General features: G+C 42.1%; 1 protein-coding gene and 1 long non-coding RNA gene across 10 annotated transcripts in view; one reads left to right on the top strand and one right to left on the bottom strand.

The window, feature by feature from the left end:
* The window catches only part of IL16 (interleukin 16), a 78,399-nt gene that overhangs the window by 53,116 nt on the left and 7,355 nt on the right, over nt 1-17,928 (bottom strand). For 6 of the 8 annotated variants that reach the window (XR_009455559.1, XM_059714611.1, XM_059714610.1 and 3 more), the window contains exons 2-3: nt 9,818-9,871; nt 569-978 (exon numbers count right to left, since the gene is read on the bottom strand). Coding sequence is in view for 7 of the 8 variants with exons in the window: in XM_059714611.1 (XP_059570594.1) it covers nt 569-934 (366 nt within the window). In the remaining variant the exon portion in view is untranslated. The remainder of the gene's footprint in view (nt 1-568; nt 979-9,817; nt 9,872-17,928) is intronic. The other 2 variants (XM_059714613.1, XM_059714612.1) reach the window with 1 other exon arrangement.
* Nucleotides 12,818-17,928, top strand: part of LOC109280694 (uncharacterized) — a 31,588-nt gene continuing 26,477 nt past the window's right edge. For both annotated transcript variants that reach the window (XR_009455561.1, XR_009455560.1), the window contains exons 1-2: nt 12,818-13,171; nt 16,281-16,506. This is a non-coding gene — a long non-coding RNA (uncharacterized LOC109280694). The remainder of the gene's footprint in view (nt 13,172-16,280; nt 16,507-17,928) is intronic.

Raw genomic sequence — 17,928 nt, 5'->3', positions numbered from 1 at the left:
GAAATTTACTGCAGGCATTGAAAGTATAATTATTCAGATTGACAAATGGCCTAAGCATTGGAGTCTAAACATTTTCTCTTGATAAAAATAACATAAGATTTTTACTGACCAGGTATCACTTTCATATCTCTCAAGAAGGTGGCACATCTAGGAGTACAGACAGGCAGAAGGGTTATCCCTCTACAGATGCACCCAGTTTAGTCTTGCTTTGCTTATGAGATCTCACAAGATCCCTGCTTAAAACTCATCTGTACTACAATGACAGCTTTGTACTATGACAGCTGAGCTGCTGCATTCCAGGTAGGGTGCACCTGCTGTGCTGCTGCACCAGATACGGCCTAGCAATACACTGACTTCAATGGACCATCAGTCATCAACAGGCAGAGAGAGGCAAGTGGGGCAAGGCAGAGTGTAACATACTTTTGTGCTGTTTATACAGTGCTGGAATGCCGCTGGCTCACGGACCCTGCAAATCTGACTGCAGCCCTGTGTCTCCTGAGAAACATTAGCAAATCTATCCATGAAAACTTTGAAACAGAAAATAAACGATAGTCCTCGCACTGCCTACCTTGATGAATAACTGTTTTCTCATGTTCTTGCAGTTCTTGCTCACAGCAGCCTTGCACTGGACCACACTTGAGAGTGCCAGAGGCTCAGGCATGTTGCCATCCATGTCTGATCCACACAGCAGTTGGGGTCTAGGGTAAATGTCAATTCCCTCTGGACCCCAGCTGGTCGACATCTCAAAGGGATCAGGGCATTTCTCATCAGGGCTGGACCCATCATCACTGTTCTTGGAGTTGCAGAGGATGAGGGATCTTGAAAGTGAACGTAACTTTTTTGCTTTCCTGCTCCCAGCATTGCTCTTTCGATCCATCTTCAGGGAGCTGTTGACACTGCCTTTTTTCCTCTCGTGCTCCCATTTATGTGGCATGACAGTTTCAATAACTTCTTCTGGTCTTCAGCAGCTAAAATATCCTACAGGAAAGGAAATATGAAAAGTGAGCTATAACAAGCCCCCACTTTTCCCCACCACCCACCACACACACTAATAATCTACACTACGGAAGAGTCATGATGAATAAACGGAGTCAACAGAGCCTTTCAGTCTGCTAACAGCCACATGCTATCTCATGACTGACTAATTCCATTTCTGTGCAGTGCTGTAGTAAACTCTCCTTTCATTCACCTTTTCATTCTCTTCCCAGGCACTCCCAGCACAATGGAGTGCTTTTAACAAATATTTTGGGCATTTCTGTTGTGTTGCTTCTTCCTGGCTTCTGCTGAATTTGCATGCTGAATTCCCAAATTGGAAAGCAGATACACAAGATCATTATTCTAATGCTATTCAGAGACAGAAGTTTCTCTTGAAGTCTGATTCCTGAAACTACTGTAATTCAGACAGGATTAATTAAATTATTGAGGTTAAATTCTTTCCCTGACGCATCTGATTTGCAAGTGGTTTAGCAAAAGTAGATCTTAGCCATGAGTAAGGTAGGAATGTCAGACTGGTGTTAAAATCATACCTTTGCACCATGAACTTCACTTAAAAGACTCTGCATTAGAGAGAGAGCTCTATTACAGCACTTTAGCTATGAATGCCTGATTAAGGATTGGACCTCATAAAAGAATATAGCTACACTGTACCAGGGCAAAAACAGCCTATTAAAGAAATGATTTGTTTCAGTGTATGCATAGGGAATCAAAATAAAACACAGAAGAAATATACTAGGTTAAAAATGTAACATAAAAGGTGTAGCGCTTTTTAAAAATGATTATTGAGTAAAGAAATAGGCCTGTTAGAACAATAAGGTAGGGCTGGTGGAAAAATGCTCAGTGGAACAGTTTTCTGTTGGAAAGTGCAGTTTCACTAAAATCGAAATATTTAGCAGGAATGTGTCAGTTTTGGAAAACTTTTTGATCAGAGAACTTTGAAATGAATTATCTTAACTTTTCATTTCATTTTTACACAGTACAAATTGATGTGATATTGAACTATTCATTTGATACAATTAACAGCATATATTTAATATTCTTTATTAATGTTTTACCTTTCAAAGGTAAAAGATTTGACATCAGTCTGAAATGTTTTGATCCTACTGAATTGACAATGCTTGAAATTTCCATTTTTCCATATAATCTTAGCCTATTTTATACATCAAGTAAAAACAAATTGGAAAAGAATAGAAATTCCTTTTTAATATAAGATTATGTGATTGATGGTATTTTTTTCCATTGTATTATCTCCTTTCGGGGTCTGTTCCTCTTAATGCATAAGCCAAGAATACTGTAGGAAATAGTATGTATTAAAAAGCAAAACACGTAGAACTGAAACATTTTAAAAGATATGTTTGACACATATAATAGATATAATAGATAAATTAGACTGACTGATCACTTGATTATTAGTTACACAGAGAGCTACCCAATTCTTGTTTGCAGTCAAGGCAATAGGCATTCTGCTCACAACTCAAAACATGTACAAATTTGCAGGTGTGGGGTGCAGCCAGAAGAGGAAGTCCAGCCATCTGGAAATTCAGGCCTAAACAAAATCTACCCCATCACCTTAGTGTCACAGTACTATGTTCCATCCCTTGTGCAAATACTCATCAAACTCAAATGAAATGCCAAAGGGAAAAAGGAACAAAATGCGCAGTAAAGTACCTGACCGAGAGTGCTAAATGACAGCAAAAAGGCTGGAGGAATACAAGTGCAGTGTATATTGAGGTTCATTTGACTTTGTAAAAGAAAAACAAACACTACACACAGGCTTCTTAGGAGAAGCAGAGGTCCTCTTTTCCGTTGGTGAGAAGCACCTTAATATGTACAATGTCTTGAAGAGGATCAGACATTTTGGTAGGTAATACTCTCACAAATTTCCAGGACAATATTTGTTATCAAGCAACTAGTAATAGCTTTCTGCTCCATAGCACCTTTTATCTGAAAGGATCTCTAAATACTTATACACTGAGCACTTGAGCTGATTAGAAATTTTCTGACAGAACATTTTTCTGTCAAAAAATGCTGACCCATCAAATTCAAAATGTTTTGTAAGACTGTAAGCAAAACGAAGCCAGACAAGTTTCCTGTCAAGTCACCTGCCTGCCTCCTTGACTCCTTGCCAATCCAGGCTCCTAGACTCTAGGCTTCCTGGCAGCTCAGCTGGTAAGACGATGAGGTTTTCCAGGTTTTGTGGTTCTTCAGGCTTCCGTGTTGCCTGTTTTCTGGAAAATCAGTTGTGCACTGCCATGGACCTGAGAATCACAGCTGTGAAGAAAGCACTCAACAGCCAGTCCTAGTATAATGCTGCATCTACTAGGCCTGCAAGATGTACAGAGTTCACTTCCTCTATTTTTTTCCTTGGAGATCCTTCCCTAGAAATAATCCCAGTTCCTGACTCTTCTGTTGCTTATGGTTTTGTGAGAAAGCAGCTAAGAACTTCAGCCCAGTCCATTGTCAATGGTGAACAACCTGAGACTGAAAAGAATGAGCCAGCAGCTGCCTGGGAAAAATAGGAGTAAGAGCCAAAGGTACTTCCTAGTTTCCTAGGAAGTTGTTTGTTAAACCGTTTGTGCCTGTCACTTTAAGACCTGGGGCCAAGCAGCCAGCAGGTGCTTAATTGCGGTGGCCATTTTAGAGCTCTGGCCGCCCATATAAACAGGGCATTTTGATGCTGGCTGGTGTCGCAGCAACATCACCTGGCTGCGAGGCTTCGTGGAACACTCTGGAGGTAAGGGGATGGTCAGGAGGCTCCTGGTCCTGGGCATGACCTGAAACTGCACCCTGCCAGGAGTGGGTGGCCTGGTGGGGCTCTCAGTGGCGCGGGAGCCACCAGGAAATGCCAGACCAGTTACCACCCCAGTGAAAGGCGGGTTGGGGTACCTTAACCCCAGTTCCCACAACCAGGTGGGTTACCCCCTCGTAGGGTCTGGAAGGTGGAACCCAAGGAGAGAGAAGGGCCATAGACTCAGAAACCTGTCTTGATATCCCCTGACTGGTCAGTGCTGGGTCCAGGGGCACACCAGAAGGTCAAAGGGGCAGGGGCCACTGCGAGGGATGCCCGGAGCTGAGGGCCTGGGATCCCAACTGGCCTGGAGGTGAGGCCAGGGCCAGTGTAGCCAAAGGTCCTAGGGGGACAACACCCATAAGGGGGAACAGCTCAGGGAGCTATGCAGCCTGGAATGAAGGCGGAATAGGCCGCCTGAGTGGAGGGATCCAGGTGGGGTTCAAATAGTAGGGTTCTGGGGCCCAGAGTGGGGCCGGGGATGTTGGTAACATCTGGATGCCAACTGCAAGTCATGGGCTGCAGTGTAGGGGAGGTACAGAGCCACAGATAGCGCCCCCTGGCATTGGGGCAAGAAATGGGCAGCCTCCCACTTATTAAGATCATTAATTAATTAATTAATTAACATCAAGGCATGGAGGGTGAGAAGGTGAGCGGTTGGCCCAGAACAGGTGGGTGGGCCAAAGGTAAATTGGCCCCAAGGAGGCCCCCCTGTTACAGTGATGGCTAAGAAGTTCAGGAGAGAGGAAGCAGATAAAAAAAAAAAAGAGTTTTGATTCTTCCAAATAAAATATTTAAATGTTTTTTTTTTATATAATTTCATTGTAAGACTAGTCATTTTATTTCACTACAGACCTACTCATGGATCTCCCCATCACCCCCCCCCCCCGCCTCTCCCCCTGTGTCAGGTGTGGTAGAAACAGGAAAAAAAATCAGGTCCTACCACCAAAGAGTTAATGATTGACATTTAAAACAAGAGACAACACATGATTAGAGATAAGAAGCCAATGCAGGAGAATGCAGTGGTGCATTTGCATTTCTCTTAGATTACTGGCTTACCCAAAGTTTAAAAGCAGCTGCCTAGCAGCAGCATTTCTAGTCAGGCAGTAGGGCTGTGCGAAGCTTCAGTCCCTGATTCGATTTGGCGGACTTTCGGCCCAATTCAGTGGCCAAATCTCAGAATCCAAATCAAATCAGAGAACCCTTTAATCTCTCCAAATTAAATCAGAACTCTATGAATTGATTTGGAAAGATTCAACAATTTGGACATAGATACAGCTTTAAATGTTTTTTCTACATACTCTAGGTACCAGGTGCAGCTCATGAATGCTGGGATGCATGGAGGATCCCATAGAAGCACGGGGGGCTCCCTAGCATGCTTGGCAGCAGACCTGGAAGTGGACCAGAAGCACTTACGGTCCACTTCCGGGCTTGCCAGGGAGCCCCCCTGGCTCAGTGACTGGTGCCTTCTGGGTCTGGGGGGGGACACCTAGGGCCCCCCTGTGGCTGATCGTTAAGCTGGGGGGGTCACAAGGGCCCCCCCCCCCCTCCACACGCTCCCTGGTGGACCCGGAAATGGACTGGAAGTAGTTCTGGTCCACTTCTAGGTTCACCATGGAGCACGTGGGGGGGCAGACTGCACTTCTGTGGGGCACTACATCCACTCCAGCATTGCAGCGTTCATGAGCTGCACCTGGTACCTCGAGGTATGTAGAAAAAGCAGTTGAAGCTGTGTCTATGGCTGAATCGCTGATTCTCCAAATCAGCATCGAACTTCAGTTTTGAATTGAGCCAAATGGAATCGAGGACAGTGATCCAAATCAATGATTCAAATCACTGTCCCCAATTCAGGCCATATCCAATTGAATAGGTCCCATTTTGCACACATCAGGCAGTGCTGATGGAGTCAATTGACTTCAGGGCTCATTGTAATCTATCTGATCCCTTCTAAAGTCTCCATTTTGCAGGTGTTAAAGACTCTATCTTCTTTAATGGGCTTGATGTTCCACCAATCCAACTATCCTTTGTTCTGCAATTCTGCCATTAGCTGCTCCTGGTAATGAAACTCCTATTTCACAGCCCTACAGATTGTTTTTACCTCATTCCAATGAAGTTATATACATTCTAGACCCACCCATGGATACAGACAAATATGTGAATACAAGGAAAGAAGATAGCCGTGATAAAAATTCACAGATCTGAGTTTTTTTGTGATGTTGAAGGGCTCTGCAGGGGGAGAAATTCTAGTTCCCATAAAGCTGTATCTATGGGCAGTTTTAACAAAGAATGCTGTGTCAAGCCCTGACTCCTATATAATAAGCCAAAGCAGAAAGGTCTTACAATTTTTAGGTTTTGATTTAGGAAAACACTTGCAAATGTGGTTAAGATTGAAGCATATGCTTAAAATTTTTCCCAGGGTTTCCTTCCACTTAACCTTTCTCTACCCCCAAACAAGACATGTAGTATTCAGTTATTTACCTAAGCCAGAATGAAAGAAGATATTTAAACCTATGTGCATAGATACAGAAGGATAGGAGGAAACAATATTGTGTGGATAGAATCTGACATTCACTTTTTGAGGTCTTGGAGCAAGTCACTTCATCTCCCTGCGCTTCATTTTCCCCTTCCGCAAGATGAGGATCACGATGCTGATCATGTCCCTGCTTTGTGAAGGATTTTAAGATACACCACAATATGTTTTATCATCATAGCATAATAGCTCTCAGAGCCTAACTGAAATGTGCACATTGATCTAATTCAGGATCATGTGCCTGAAGTTCCTAACTCTTTTTTTAGTGGAAAATTTGCATTTAGTTTAACATTAAAGCCCATATGTATGCAAAGGGCTTTTCTTTTTTCTTTTGCTCTCTCTTTTTTTTTCTTTTTTGTTAAATTAGATTTTTTTTTATTGGATCAATTTATTTCCAACCCTGTCTGCAGACCCCAATCTAGTTGCCTTTTTATTTATTTTTTGACATGACAAATCTCTGTAAGAACCTAACATGTTACGAAATGAACCTGGAAAAGGTCAGGATCAATGTTACATTCCTGTAAGCTTGAAAAAGCTGGAAAGGAAGGAAGGACTAAATGTGGACCATTAGAAAAGAAGAAAGAACAGAAAGTGGGCTGGCATGAACAGTATGATTGATAGGGCCAGGGGAATCACGCGTGCTGCTGAAGAAAAAGAGGCATGTTCATCTCCTCGACATCTGGACAGGAAGCAGTCAATCAAACCTGCCACACTGATATAATGAGCCAATGGACTATGCACTGTAACCTGCCTCCAGACTTTAAAGGCTTTTGAAATGGGATTGGTGGCCCTTACAGTTCCAAACCACATTTCCAGGAACTCCCACAGTAACAGCAAGAGTGATAGAGGAAGGCCTGACCTAGACATCCTGCTCCAAATAGTCTTGTGCTGTGGGAGAGTTCAGAGCAGAATAACACCTTCCATTCCAGGGTTCTGGCATTACAAGTACTAAGTCTCGCATCCTGAGAGTGGGCAAATGGGCAACCTGAGGCACAGGGAGATTCATGGCCAAAATGTGGCACTCCAGGGCTAAGGACAGAAATTACACATAAACCAGTGATCAGAAACTAGTTCAAATCTGTAACACAACAGAAGTTCAGTGCACATAAACCACATTCAAAATGGCCAAAACCAGTTTAAGATAAACCTAGATTGATGTGTCAGACTTATCTGATTTAGCTTAAATTGGTTCTGTCCCAGATCCCCTCCAGATTCAAGTTAACTCACAGCCCCCCAGCATCTCTAGTGCTCCCAACTTCTAGCCTGAGCCATTGCAGGCATGTGGCTGCATTTCCAAAATCAAAATTGAATGTCAGTTCAATCTTCGCAGCTGAGACTAACCTTCGAAGATCAAACTGAATCAGCCTCAGGCTTTTTGACTGTCTGTTAGGGGTGTGCAAAATGGGCCCTATTCGATTCAGATTCAGATTCGGATTCAATTAGTTGATTCGGATCACTGTCCCTGATTTGATTTGGCTGAATCCGAATCTAAAGATTTAATGCTGATTCAGAGAATCAGCAATTTGGACATAAACACAGCTTTACATGTTTTTTCTACGTACCTCAAAGTACCAGCACAGCTCATGAATGCTGCAATGATGCGGTGAATGGAGTGTCCCACAGAAGTGCAGGGACGGGGCCCTCCACGTGCTCGATGGTGAACCCAGAAGTGGACCGGGAGTACTCCACTGGGGAGTATGCAAGGGGGCCCCCTGCCCCCCCGACTCAGCAGTTGGCCATGGGGGGGACCCCTGGTGCCCCCCCAGACCCAGGAGGCACCAGTTGCTGAGCTGGGGGAGTCCCCCGTGCACTCTCTGGTGGACCCAGAAGTGGACCAAAAGTGCTTCTGGTCCACTTCCTGGTCTGCTGCTGAGTGCACTGAGGAGCCCCCCGCACTTCTGTGGGACACTCAGTGTGCCCCAGCATCCCAGCATTCAGAGCCTCTGCTACCTAGAGGTATGTAGAAAAAAACATTTAAAGCTGTGTCTATGTCCGAATCACTGAATCTTTCCGAATCGATTCAGAGGGTTCCAATTCAATTCGGAGAGATTAAAGGGTCCTCTGATTCGATTCAGAGATTCAGCCACCGAATCGGGCCAAATCTCCGCTGAATCAAATCAGAGACCAAAGTTTTGCACAGCCCTACTGTCTGTACATAGCCCAGAAGAGAGCCCACCAGGGAGGAAGGATGGAGAGGGCAACAGGACTCTCTTTCCTATACTACCATGCACAGAAAGGAGATAGCTATTGCCCAGCTTCCTGCAGCCTCTGAGCATGAGGGGAAACATTTCAAGACTATACTAAATGCCTCAGAAGGGGCCTGTGTCTGATTTGTGTTAAGGTAAGACTGGATGAAGCTTGCCTGTCTTTCCCCTAGAACGAGTAAAGGACAAGTTGCTTTATGCCTGTTCCTCTCAGCACCTCCCAAGGAAGTCTGCGCCTGCTTCTACAGTACACAGAAACAGCATCTCCTTTCTGTACCACATAGACACTGCTGCAGCAAGGACTTATACCCCCTGAGCTGCCTTGGTTCTTCAAGGCCAAAATCAGCCATAAGCAACTTAACCTTATCATAAAGTCAGTCAATGCCTGAGTTGACAGTAAACCAAAGGACTCCTGATGATTTCCATTCCATTACTCTAAGTGCTCGTTCGTACCCCAACTCCCGACCTGCTTCCATAGGTATTGATTCATGGCTGCATAAGTGAGGCAAAAATAAAGACTGAAGACAACAAAAATGTAGTCCATAAGCTTCCTACTGTGTCCAGAAACTTCATTTTACATAGAAAACAGCAACACAAGTGCTATGGAAGAGCTTTATGATTCATTGCTTTCTACCAAATTTAATTCAATATATTGTGGGCAAGACCAATTACTTCAAAGTCAATTCTCCAATCCATTCATCTTTTCCCTGTTGCACCCGCTGCTTGTCAGATTCTCTTGCCATTCCTATACCTCTAGTACTCCTTATGGAAGTTGTCTGTGGTTTGTAATTCAAACCAAATGTTCCTTCATTTTTCAAGTTTTATTTTTCCAGCTTTATGTTAAAAAAGCCCTAACTCAATCTGTCTTCTGTAAACAATATGCATAATTTGAGTAGTGCCCATTTGGTTCAAATTTTTGGTTGGATATTAAACCAAGCATTTACAGGACGTAAATAATTTGGTGTAGCTCCCAGATTGAATAGGACTGTTCTGCTGCTAACAGAACAGTGGAAAAGTCAGACCTAAGATGCTATTTATGCTACTTAGCATTAACTGCATGTTATCTAGCATCCCACTTCAATCTAGATCCTGTGATCTCGATCTGCTTTGTTCTTCTGTTTCTTCCTTTTATATTTACCATAAACATTGAATGGTCACAAATGGAAGAACAACCCAATAGAAAGAACTATTTTTGGGGTAAAGAGCAAGGCCATTTTGGGGAACTGACTTTCCTGTGAAAAAACACAAAGTAATTGTAAAAATAATAATAATAATAATAAAGGAATAAAAGGAACTTACACAAGTGAAGCAGAAAAACCTGATTCCTGCAGAAGACTGTTTTTCTTCATAGGCCTGGCAAAAATCAGAGTGAATAATTGAAAACACACCCTCACTGTCACATGACTTACTTTCAGTAATTCTGTTCAGTACATTGGAACAAGGCTATTGTTTCCTAATTGAACAAAATGTCAGCAAGATAGATAAACAAAACCAATGAGATGCAGTGTTTGGGAGGACTAACTGACTAGCTTCCAACTGTCCCAGGGAAGAAAGATTTTCAAAGATATTTTGTCATTCATTTTTTTACCCATAACTCTCGAAGTGTGTTGAACAGTTTCTGGAGGTAAAGGCTTTGGGCATGTTATACCTACTGATGGAGAAGGAGAACCTAGCTAATCAAATACAGGATTTCCTGTTGCAGCCAGCTTGGCCAACATGCTTCTCGTAATTTTCAACAGATATTTTAATTCTTAAGCCAATAGGAATTTTATAGGCCATTTCCTTTCCAGAAGCAAAGCCTGCTGTTGGTCCAAATATGACCAACAACAGGAGCCATTGTGAGGTAACATGGCTACTTCTATTTACTAACTCTCCAAGTATTTTTTAATCACAGGCTAAATTATAACTTTATAGACTAGCTGGAATAAGAGTCAGTGTCCTTATGTCTCTGGGTATGTCTCTCCTGATTTTGTGACGTTCCTGAGCACCCCCACTATGAACCATATCTTGCCCTCCTTCTTTCAGTGTGCCAAACCTATAAATGAGACAGTGAAGTCACTTCCAGTGCTGCTTTCAGTCCTCTGTCTCCAGCACACTTGAGAGCAGTGGCAAGCGGGCCACATCTGAGTGACTTCACTGCTTTGTTTCTGGGCTTAACTCATACAGAGCCGGAGTTGTTTGGCAGGGCATGCTCCTTGCCAGCATTCCTAGAGGAACCACAACAACAGTATAGATATCTCCACTGAATCCCAATTTCCCTTCTTAATTCTCCTCGTACTCCAACAGAGGAGGAGCTAAGTCTCTGCCCCATCCCCAAAACTGCCCCAGCCACCTTGCAGAGTCTGCTTTCCCATCCTATGCTGTGACCTACAATGTAATATTGTAGTAAGAAGTCACAATTCTGCCCTAAAACCATTCATTCCTTATTGCTGGGTCTCTCCAGTTGTTTTCAGTTGAAGATGGGCATAAACTAGGGTCATATACCACAAGTAACAGGGCCCATGCCACAGAGACCTGACCTTGAAACAATGACTGTTATTTATTTAATGCAGATGTTAAATAGCAAGTCGCATTTGTCAGTCACAGTGCTCTTCTTCCTCAAAAAAACATTAGTAGTAGCTGTTCCAGTAAAACTTAACAGAAGCATGGATTGTGCTCAGACCCCTGAAAGTGGCCCCTTCATGTGCACTGGTGAGAAGTACTGGGAAGCTCACACTACTATTGCCTATTGCTTGTTCTGTGGATAAAAACTTAAGCCAATTTCAGGACAATCAGTCTAATAGTAAATTTAATCACAGAAGACAGGCAGAAGGCAGGACAGGGTGGTACCCTAGAGACTGATTTGTTCAGAGAGGCATAAGCTTTTGTACTCATCAGATGCTTTCACAGAAGCGAGAGATATATGATCTGAACTTAATATAGCACTCTGAAATAGTACTGTATTTATTGTCTATCAGTAACTTCTATATCAAATCTGTTCCATGTAGATAGGAACTTCCATCCCTAGAGGGAGGACACACTAAAATGGGATAGTCCAACTGAGTTCTCTCCTGTCCAACCTATTTATTCTAGGTATTATATGCATAGCTAATACATATTTGAAGCACTCATAAGAAGAAAGAACCCCCTCTGAGTTTGGAGGCTGTCAGTTGGATAAAACTTCCATTTACTTCTAAAGGGAATCATTTTGATCTGGAGTCACTGAATGGCAGTAAACATGGAGCTCCATCATGCTATTTTAACATCTCTTGGGAAATGACAAGTTGTAAACTGGATAGTGAATAATGGGTAGCAAATAGTTTTCATGGAAAGAAGTATTCTCTGACCAGAATGTATGAGCTCTATGATACCTAAATCCTCCTTATAATAAGGAGCAACATAGATTTGAATACAGACACCTGTATTTGAATACAGAGCTTTGGCTCTATGTTCAAGCAGTGTCCGGTGCAATAGACATGACAATGAAAAATCACTGAGAAAAGTTATATAGGTTCAGTTCCACTTGATGCTGAATGTTGTTTAGGGATGGTGAACTCATTCATACAATATCCAACCAGTCCCAAGATATTTCTCAAAGTCAGACCAGACTGGGACATTTTGTGAAACTTAAAGACTTCAGCAATCTTTTTTTCTTCCTTCTTATTTTCACATGCTTTTACACTTCCTGATCATGAGTTAAGTTCTGTGGTCTCTAAATCAGTGGGAGTTTTGTACAGCTAAGAACAGCAGTGTTTGGACCACTGCCAGAACCAGTGGCAGAAACACAAATATCATGAGAGAAGCTGTTCTCTCATGACATTTCTCTCTCCTAACATTTTCAGTATTTTCCATCCCTTTCTTACCGTAACATTTATTCAGTACATATCAGTGATCCAAAAAGCAAGTCATTAGACTGTATACAGGAAAGGATAAAGATTAAGACTGATCTTACTTATAAGACTGATTAAAAAAAAAAAATATATATATATATATGACATGCCTCAATATTGAATCATGTGTCCAGTTTTTATTACCTCATTTCACAGGAACTGTGGCAGAAAAAGGGGAATGGGAATGATCAGAGGTAGGGATTCTGTCAGAGGAGAGGTTGAAATAATGAGGGCTTTTCAGTATCAAGAGAAGATGAGTAAGAAGGGAGGTTGACAGAGGTTTATACTGTAATTAATAGTATAGAAAAGGTAGTTTGGGCCCCTTACTTAACTCCTTGTAATCCTAAGAATAGGGGTATACAGTGGAATGAACAGACTAATAACTAAAGCAAGGAAATAATTAACCTGTGGAACAGATGTGTAGATCAAGGTTGAAATCATGAGCCCTGTGCATTCCTGCCATTGTTTTGCTTTTTTTAAATAGATGTTTATGTGATCAGGAATAGATAAAAGTTAATGGTGAGATAAAAGATATAAGGGACATCAAGCCTTCTGCTTCAGAACAAAAGCCAATACCCTGCCTAACAGAGGTAAAATGACACTTCCTCTTACATAGGCATCTTTTTTATCACAGTCGATTCATAATGGAGACTCTCCACCTTTCTGAGAAGCATCTGGAAATAGTCTTACTTGGAAACAGGATACAGAATTAGATGGACCACTGGACTAATCCTATATGGCAGTTCTTTTCCTCTGCCTAGCTGAAACCGGGAAGTCACAGCAGGTAAAAGATCTTAGCCCATTTGTGAAAGGTTTTCCAGCTTCAAAAAGACTTCTTGATTTTGACCAGTTTTGCCTTCATCTGAGTTAGGCTATGCGATCCTGGAGATAAGAACCTTGTCTTTCCATTTAGTGTTGCAGCGTACCGTGTTCACCTATAGTGCTCTATATGCTTGTCCAGCTTTCTTTCCTGTTACTTGCTGTTGTGTTTTAGGTACATCAACCAAAGTGCATGTTTTTATGGAGTACTGAATTTTCACAGGAGCGGTTGCTACAAAAGGGGGTCACTTAGCAAACAGTAATTCTACCATACCTCCAGGACAGATTCTGTCCACCTTTGCATGATAGGTATTGTGCAGGTGAAATGAATTGGTTAGTATTAAAGTAGCAAACACATGAGGACCATGAACTATATAAAGCACATATTAACCAATGCATGTGACTGGAAACTACAGTAGGGACTGTGTGGAGAGCACAGACTGTGTGGGGCACAGCATTTCTATGGTATGTGTAGCATGGCAAGAATGTTACCCTTTTAACAAAATGGGGTTTTTAAAGTGATTGTGTTGTATTTGTGGATCATGTGTAAGTGGTTGGAGCTGGAGCTGGAGCTGTGGCTGAAGAATGTCTGCCTGGTCGATACACACAAGTGCTTAAAGTGATTCCTGATTTACTAAATATATAGGCATTGGTTGGCTTTTGCTACTGAAGGTTGTGTCAACCTATTTAGCAAGTAATCGGTCAGCCTGAAGTATATAAATTACTGTAGGGCCAGAACTGTAAAAATTTATGTGAGCTCCCCTGTTCGGTGACTTTCTGATATTTTTTTATGACTTTGCCTCTTTATTCCATGCTTCCAGTCACATAATGTTCCTTTTTCATCTGACTTTGCTTTTCTTTTGATTTATATGCCCCTGCACTGCAAGCTTGAAATAAAAGGCCCTTTAGGTTGAATGAAAGGGGGATTATCAGTTGCCAAGAAGTATGATTTATCAGGAAAAACTATAGGGCAAAAGAAAAATGAACTTACTCAGGCTACAGAAATCACATGGAAATGGTCTAAGTTTTTTAAGATGTCAATGTTAGGGTTGCATTCAAACCAAACTATTTTTACATTTTATTGTAGATTCAGGGCTGGATATGTGTTGCATATCCCCTTACTTTTCAAGTACTTCAATTGAAATGAATGGAGAAACTGAAGGGCTAAAGGGATTGATCTGTATGAGTACAGGTGACAAAATCTGCCCTTTAAATCATCTCCATTATATAGTCTTCTCATTTATGGTCTGACTCAGAATGGACTGGAATGAATGGAAAGATTCCCACTGGCTTGAGAAGGCTTTGGATGGAACCCCTATGGGACGCATATACAGCTGAGTTTAGATTGCTGGTGGGTTTTGTTTTTAAATTGAGTATTGTTGATTAGTCCTCCCTTCGGTGAAGAATCACCTCCTACTCCTTAAGTGTCTCTGACTAAGATGAATTTACTGCATCTGTGGAGGCAGTTGTTATTTCAGCTGCTAAGGTTTAGCAGCAGCTCTTCTGAGTCCCTGTCATCCCCGGTGCCTGGCAAAGGCAAAGCAACTTAGTCCAGCTGCTCTTTCTCTGCATTAAATGAATCCTGAAGTCTTGTCACATTTCCACTTCTTTCCTTTATCTCTCAAGCTGTCGCAGCTGTATGAGTGTATGGTATTCATTTGCTCTGAATAACTCTTGAGTGTTGAAGGTATCACTGTTAAGACCCAACAGAGAACTGGCTCATTTTCTTATCAGCTAGCTCCTACAGTCCTATCACTTCCAACACCAATCAGTATCTCAAAGGATAACACACATACATGACTCAGGTAAAGCCTCACAGAAAACTAGAACTCTTGGTTCCAAAATGATACCTTTTATTAGACCAACTGGAAAATGGCAAGAAAATTGTCCTTTTCTGCAAGCTTTCGGGATCAAAGTCCCTTCATCAGGCTCTGGGAAAAGTGTAGATGGTACAAGATGGTAAAAAGTCCCCGTAGGTAGGAAATAAACTTCATTTTTGCACAGAGGGAGCTGAAGATGAAAGTCTGTCCCTCTGGGTCCATGAGTGTCACTTTTTACCAGCTATATTCATTCCCCCACCCCCCAAACATGTCTCTCACCTATTGACCAGCCCAATTTACATGTTAAGTGACTGGCTTTCTTGCATACACTGGCCTCTGGCTGCTTTACTACTCCACCCAGGAAGAGCACAAGAGAAGCATCCTCTGCCTGACAAAGGATAACTGTCTCCGAATGCTTGCAAAGAAGAATGTTTCTAACTATCTGAGTTGGTCTAATAATATCAGATTTACTCAAGGAACCTTGTCTGTCTATACATGATGCACTAACTTTATGGTTAACAATGGGGTCTTGTTGTATGATCATAATGGTCCCTCTGGCTTAAAGGCCCATGAAACTTTGAAGCAACATTGTGTACGCTTAGCCTGCTGCCTTCTGAGGAGCACGTCAGCCAGTTCTCCAAAGCAAAGCAGAGTATTTTAAGCAAATAAGCTAACAAACAAAACCAAATCCTTCTTCTCTTGCCCAGGCACCAGGAGTGGAGCCCCTTTTGCTCTAGCCCCAGCACGGCAGCCTGGCCCCTTCTTGTAGCATAGTGTTGCACTCACAGCTTGTTTCCTCCTCTTCTCTGCTTATTCTTCTGGGAGCTTTTAAAAGTCCTGACAAGCCACTCCCTGCTTATCCAAGCATCCCACAACTGGGCTTCCTCAACAGGGCTAACTGTTATATCTTAAACGGACAAACTGTCCAGTTTCACATAAGCTATCAAACAAACAGCTACCTGATAAAGTGCAGAATGTAGTGTGCCTACTCAGTTGCTTATTAGGGTTGTCTCTGGACATTTCATTGGCTTTATATCTGTCTCTAAGTGAAACTGAATATGTTGGAAATGTTTTGTTTAAAGCCCTACATACTTCTGAGCCTTGCCTCCTGAAAGTCAGCCTTTTTCCCATGCCTTGTATAACTGGAAATCGCCTGATGGCTTCATGTTGGCTGTACCTAGTTTTAAACATATTGGAGAAAGTATCAGGGAGCTCTCAGCTGCAAGTGCTTGACTTTGGACATTTTTTTCATAGGATTCTAGATTATAAGGCAAGAAAGGACTGTTGTGATCAACTTGGCTGACTTCTTTAACTGGCTGGGCAGAGGCTGACTTGCAAGATTTCAAGTCAGAAAATTTCATCCCATGATTCCTGCATCAATGGCAATAGTTTCCATCTGAGAAGCAGCAGATCTTTTAGCAGGAAGTACCAAGTCTGGAGCTAGAGAATTCAAGTGATTGCAAATCCTCCATACCTCTAGGTAAGTTGTTCAGTGATTTGTTTTCTCATTGGTCCAACAGAGCCCAAGTGTAATTTCTAAGGCGCTGCAGAAAGCCCTTGATCAGTTTGCACAGACTTTTGCATGAAGAGAGAGAAGTGGTATGTATCATCATGGTCATAAGTTGCAAAAGGAAGATAAGGTTAGATACCGGGGACAACTTTCACACTAGGAGGGTAGTAAGCACTAGAACAGGTTACCCAGAGAGGTGGTGGAATCTCCTTCCTTGGAGGTTTTTAAAACCTGGCTAGACAAAGCTTTGCCTGGAATGATATAATTGGGGCTGGTCCTGCTTTGAGCAGGGGGTTGGATTAGAGACCTCCTGAGGTCCCTTCCAACCCTCATTTTCTATGATTCTATGATCTTGTGTATTTTTTACAGGATGAACCTTATCACTGCATACATATTCTTTCCATATTATTATGATGATTGCATAAATAAGTATCTTTCAGCTGAAGATCTTTGGACATTTCAAGGGCACTAATTAGTTAAACTTCACAACATCCCAGTGAAGTAGGTATAATTAATCCAAATTCACATATGTGGAAACTCAAATCATTTCAAATTAAAGGTCAAAAGGATCCGCTTACTGTGAGCGCCCCTTCTTAGGGCATCCAGTCAGAGACTCCTACAACAATGAGCATCTACAACTTCCCCTAAAGTCAAGCAGCGCATAAGGCTCTTACCAGCTCCGAAAAATCAGAAGCTAAAAACTTTGTCTCACATGGGACCCCTTGAAAGTGAGTCCCCCGTTAAAAAACTAGCTGCCTCAGGTCATATTGTGATGCAGTGGTGGAACTAATATTAACACCTGGGTTTGTTTTCTCATAGTGAATTGCCTACAATTAACTATGTTGCCTCTTCACATTTTGTTTGCTATTGAGCACCTCAGTCCAATTGGCTTTTATGAAATACCCACCACCTTGTATTTTCTGTCCTTAAATTTGCTATTTGCTTTCCTTTGAATTGTGTCACACATTCTTTTGAGCTGAATATAAATACATATTTCATGTGATTGGTGCATCTCAAAAAGCTTGGGTCATTATTCAAAGCTTCTCTGGACTGATGTGTCTAAGAAACCAGGCCACAAGTAGTTTTAAGGTGGTTTTTTTTTTTCTAACAGTGCTTTGTCAGTTCTATCCATTTCTTGCCAGAACAGAACAACCAGAAATCCTAAATCTAGTAGCACATAAAATAATCAGGAAAAAAATCTACTTGAATTGTTAGAATGTCTAAAATATCAATGTTAGGTTCAGTGTGAATTTAAGCTCGGTTGACCTGTAACTGAATGTCTTCACCTGCTGCTGATACCACTAAAGAACCTGGGTCTGAGGCAGGGCACTGGCTTGGGAGTTCAGAGCTGTACTTGCAGTTTCAACATGGACCACTGTGGTGCCCTTGGAC

Source organism: Alligator mississippiensis, chromosome 11, assembly GCF_030867095.1.
Source record: "Alligator mississippiensis isolate rAllMis1 chromosome 11, rAllMis1, whole genome shotgun sequence".
NCBI classification, from domain to species: domain Eukaryota; kingdom Metazoa; phylum Chordata; order Crocodylia; family Alligatoridae; genus Alligator; species Alligator mississippiensis.
The sequence above is the reverse complement of the archived record's forward strand: the minus strand, read 5'-3'. Positions and strand labels throughout refer to the sequence as shown.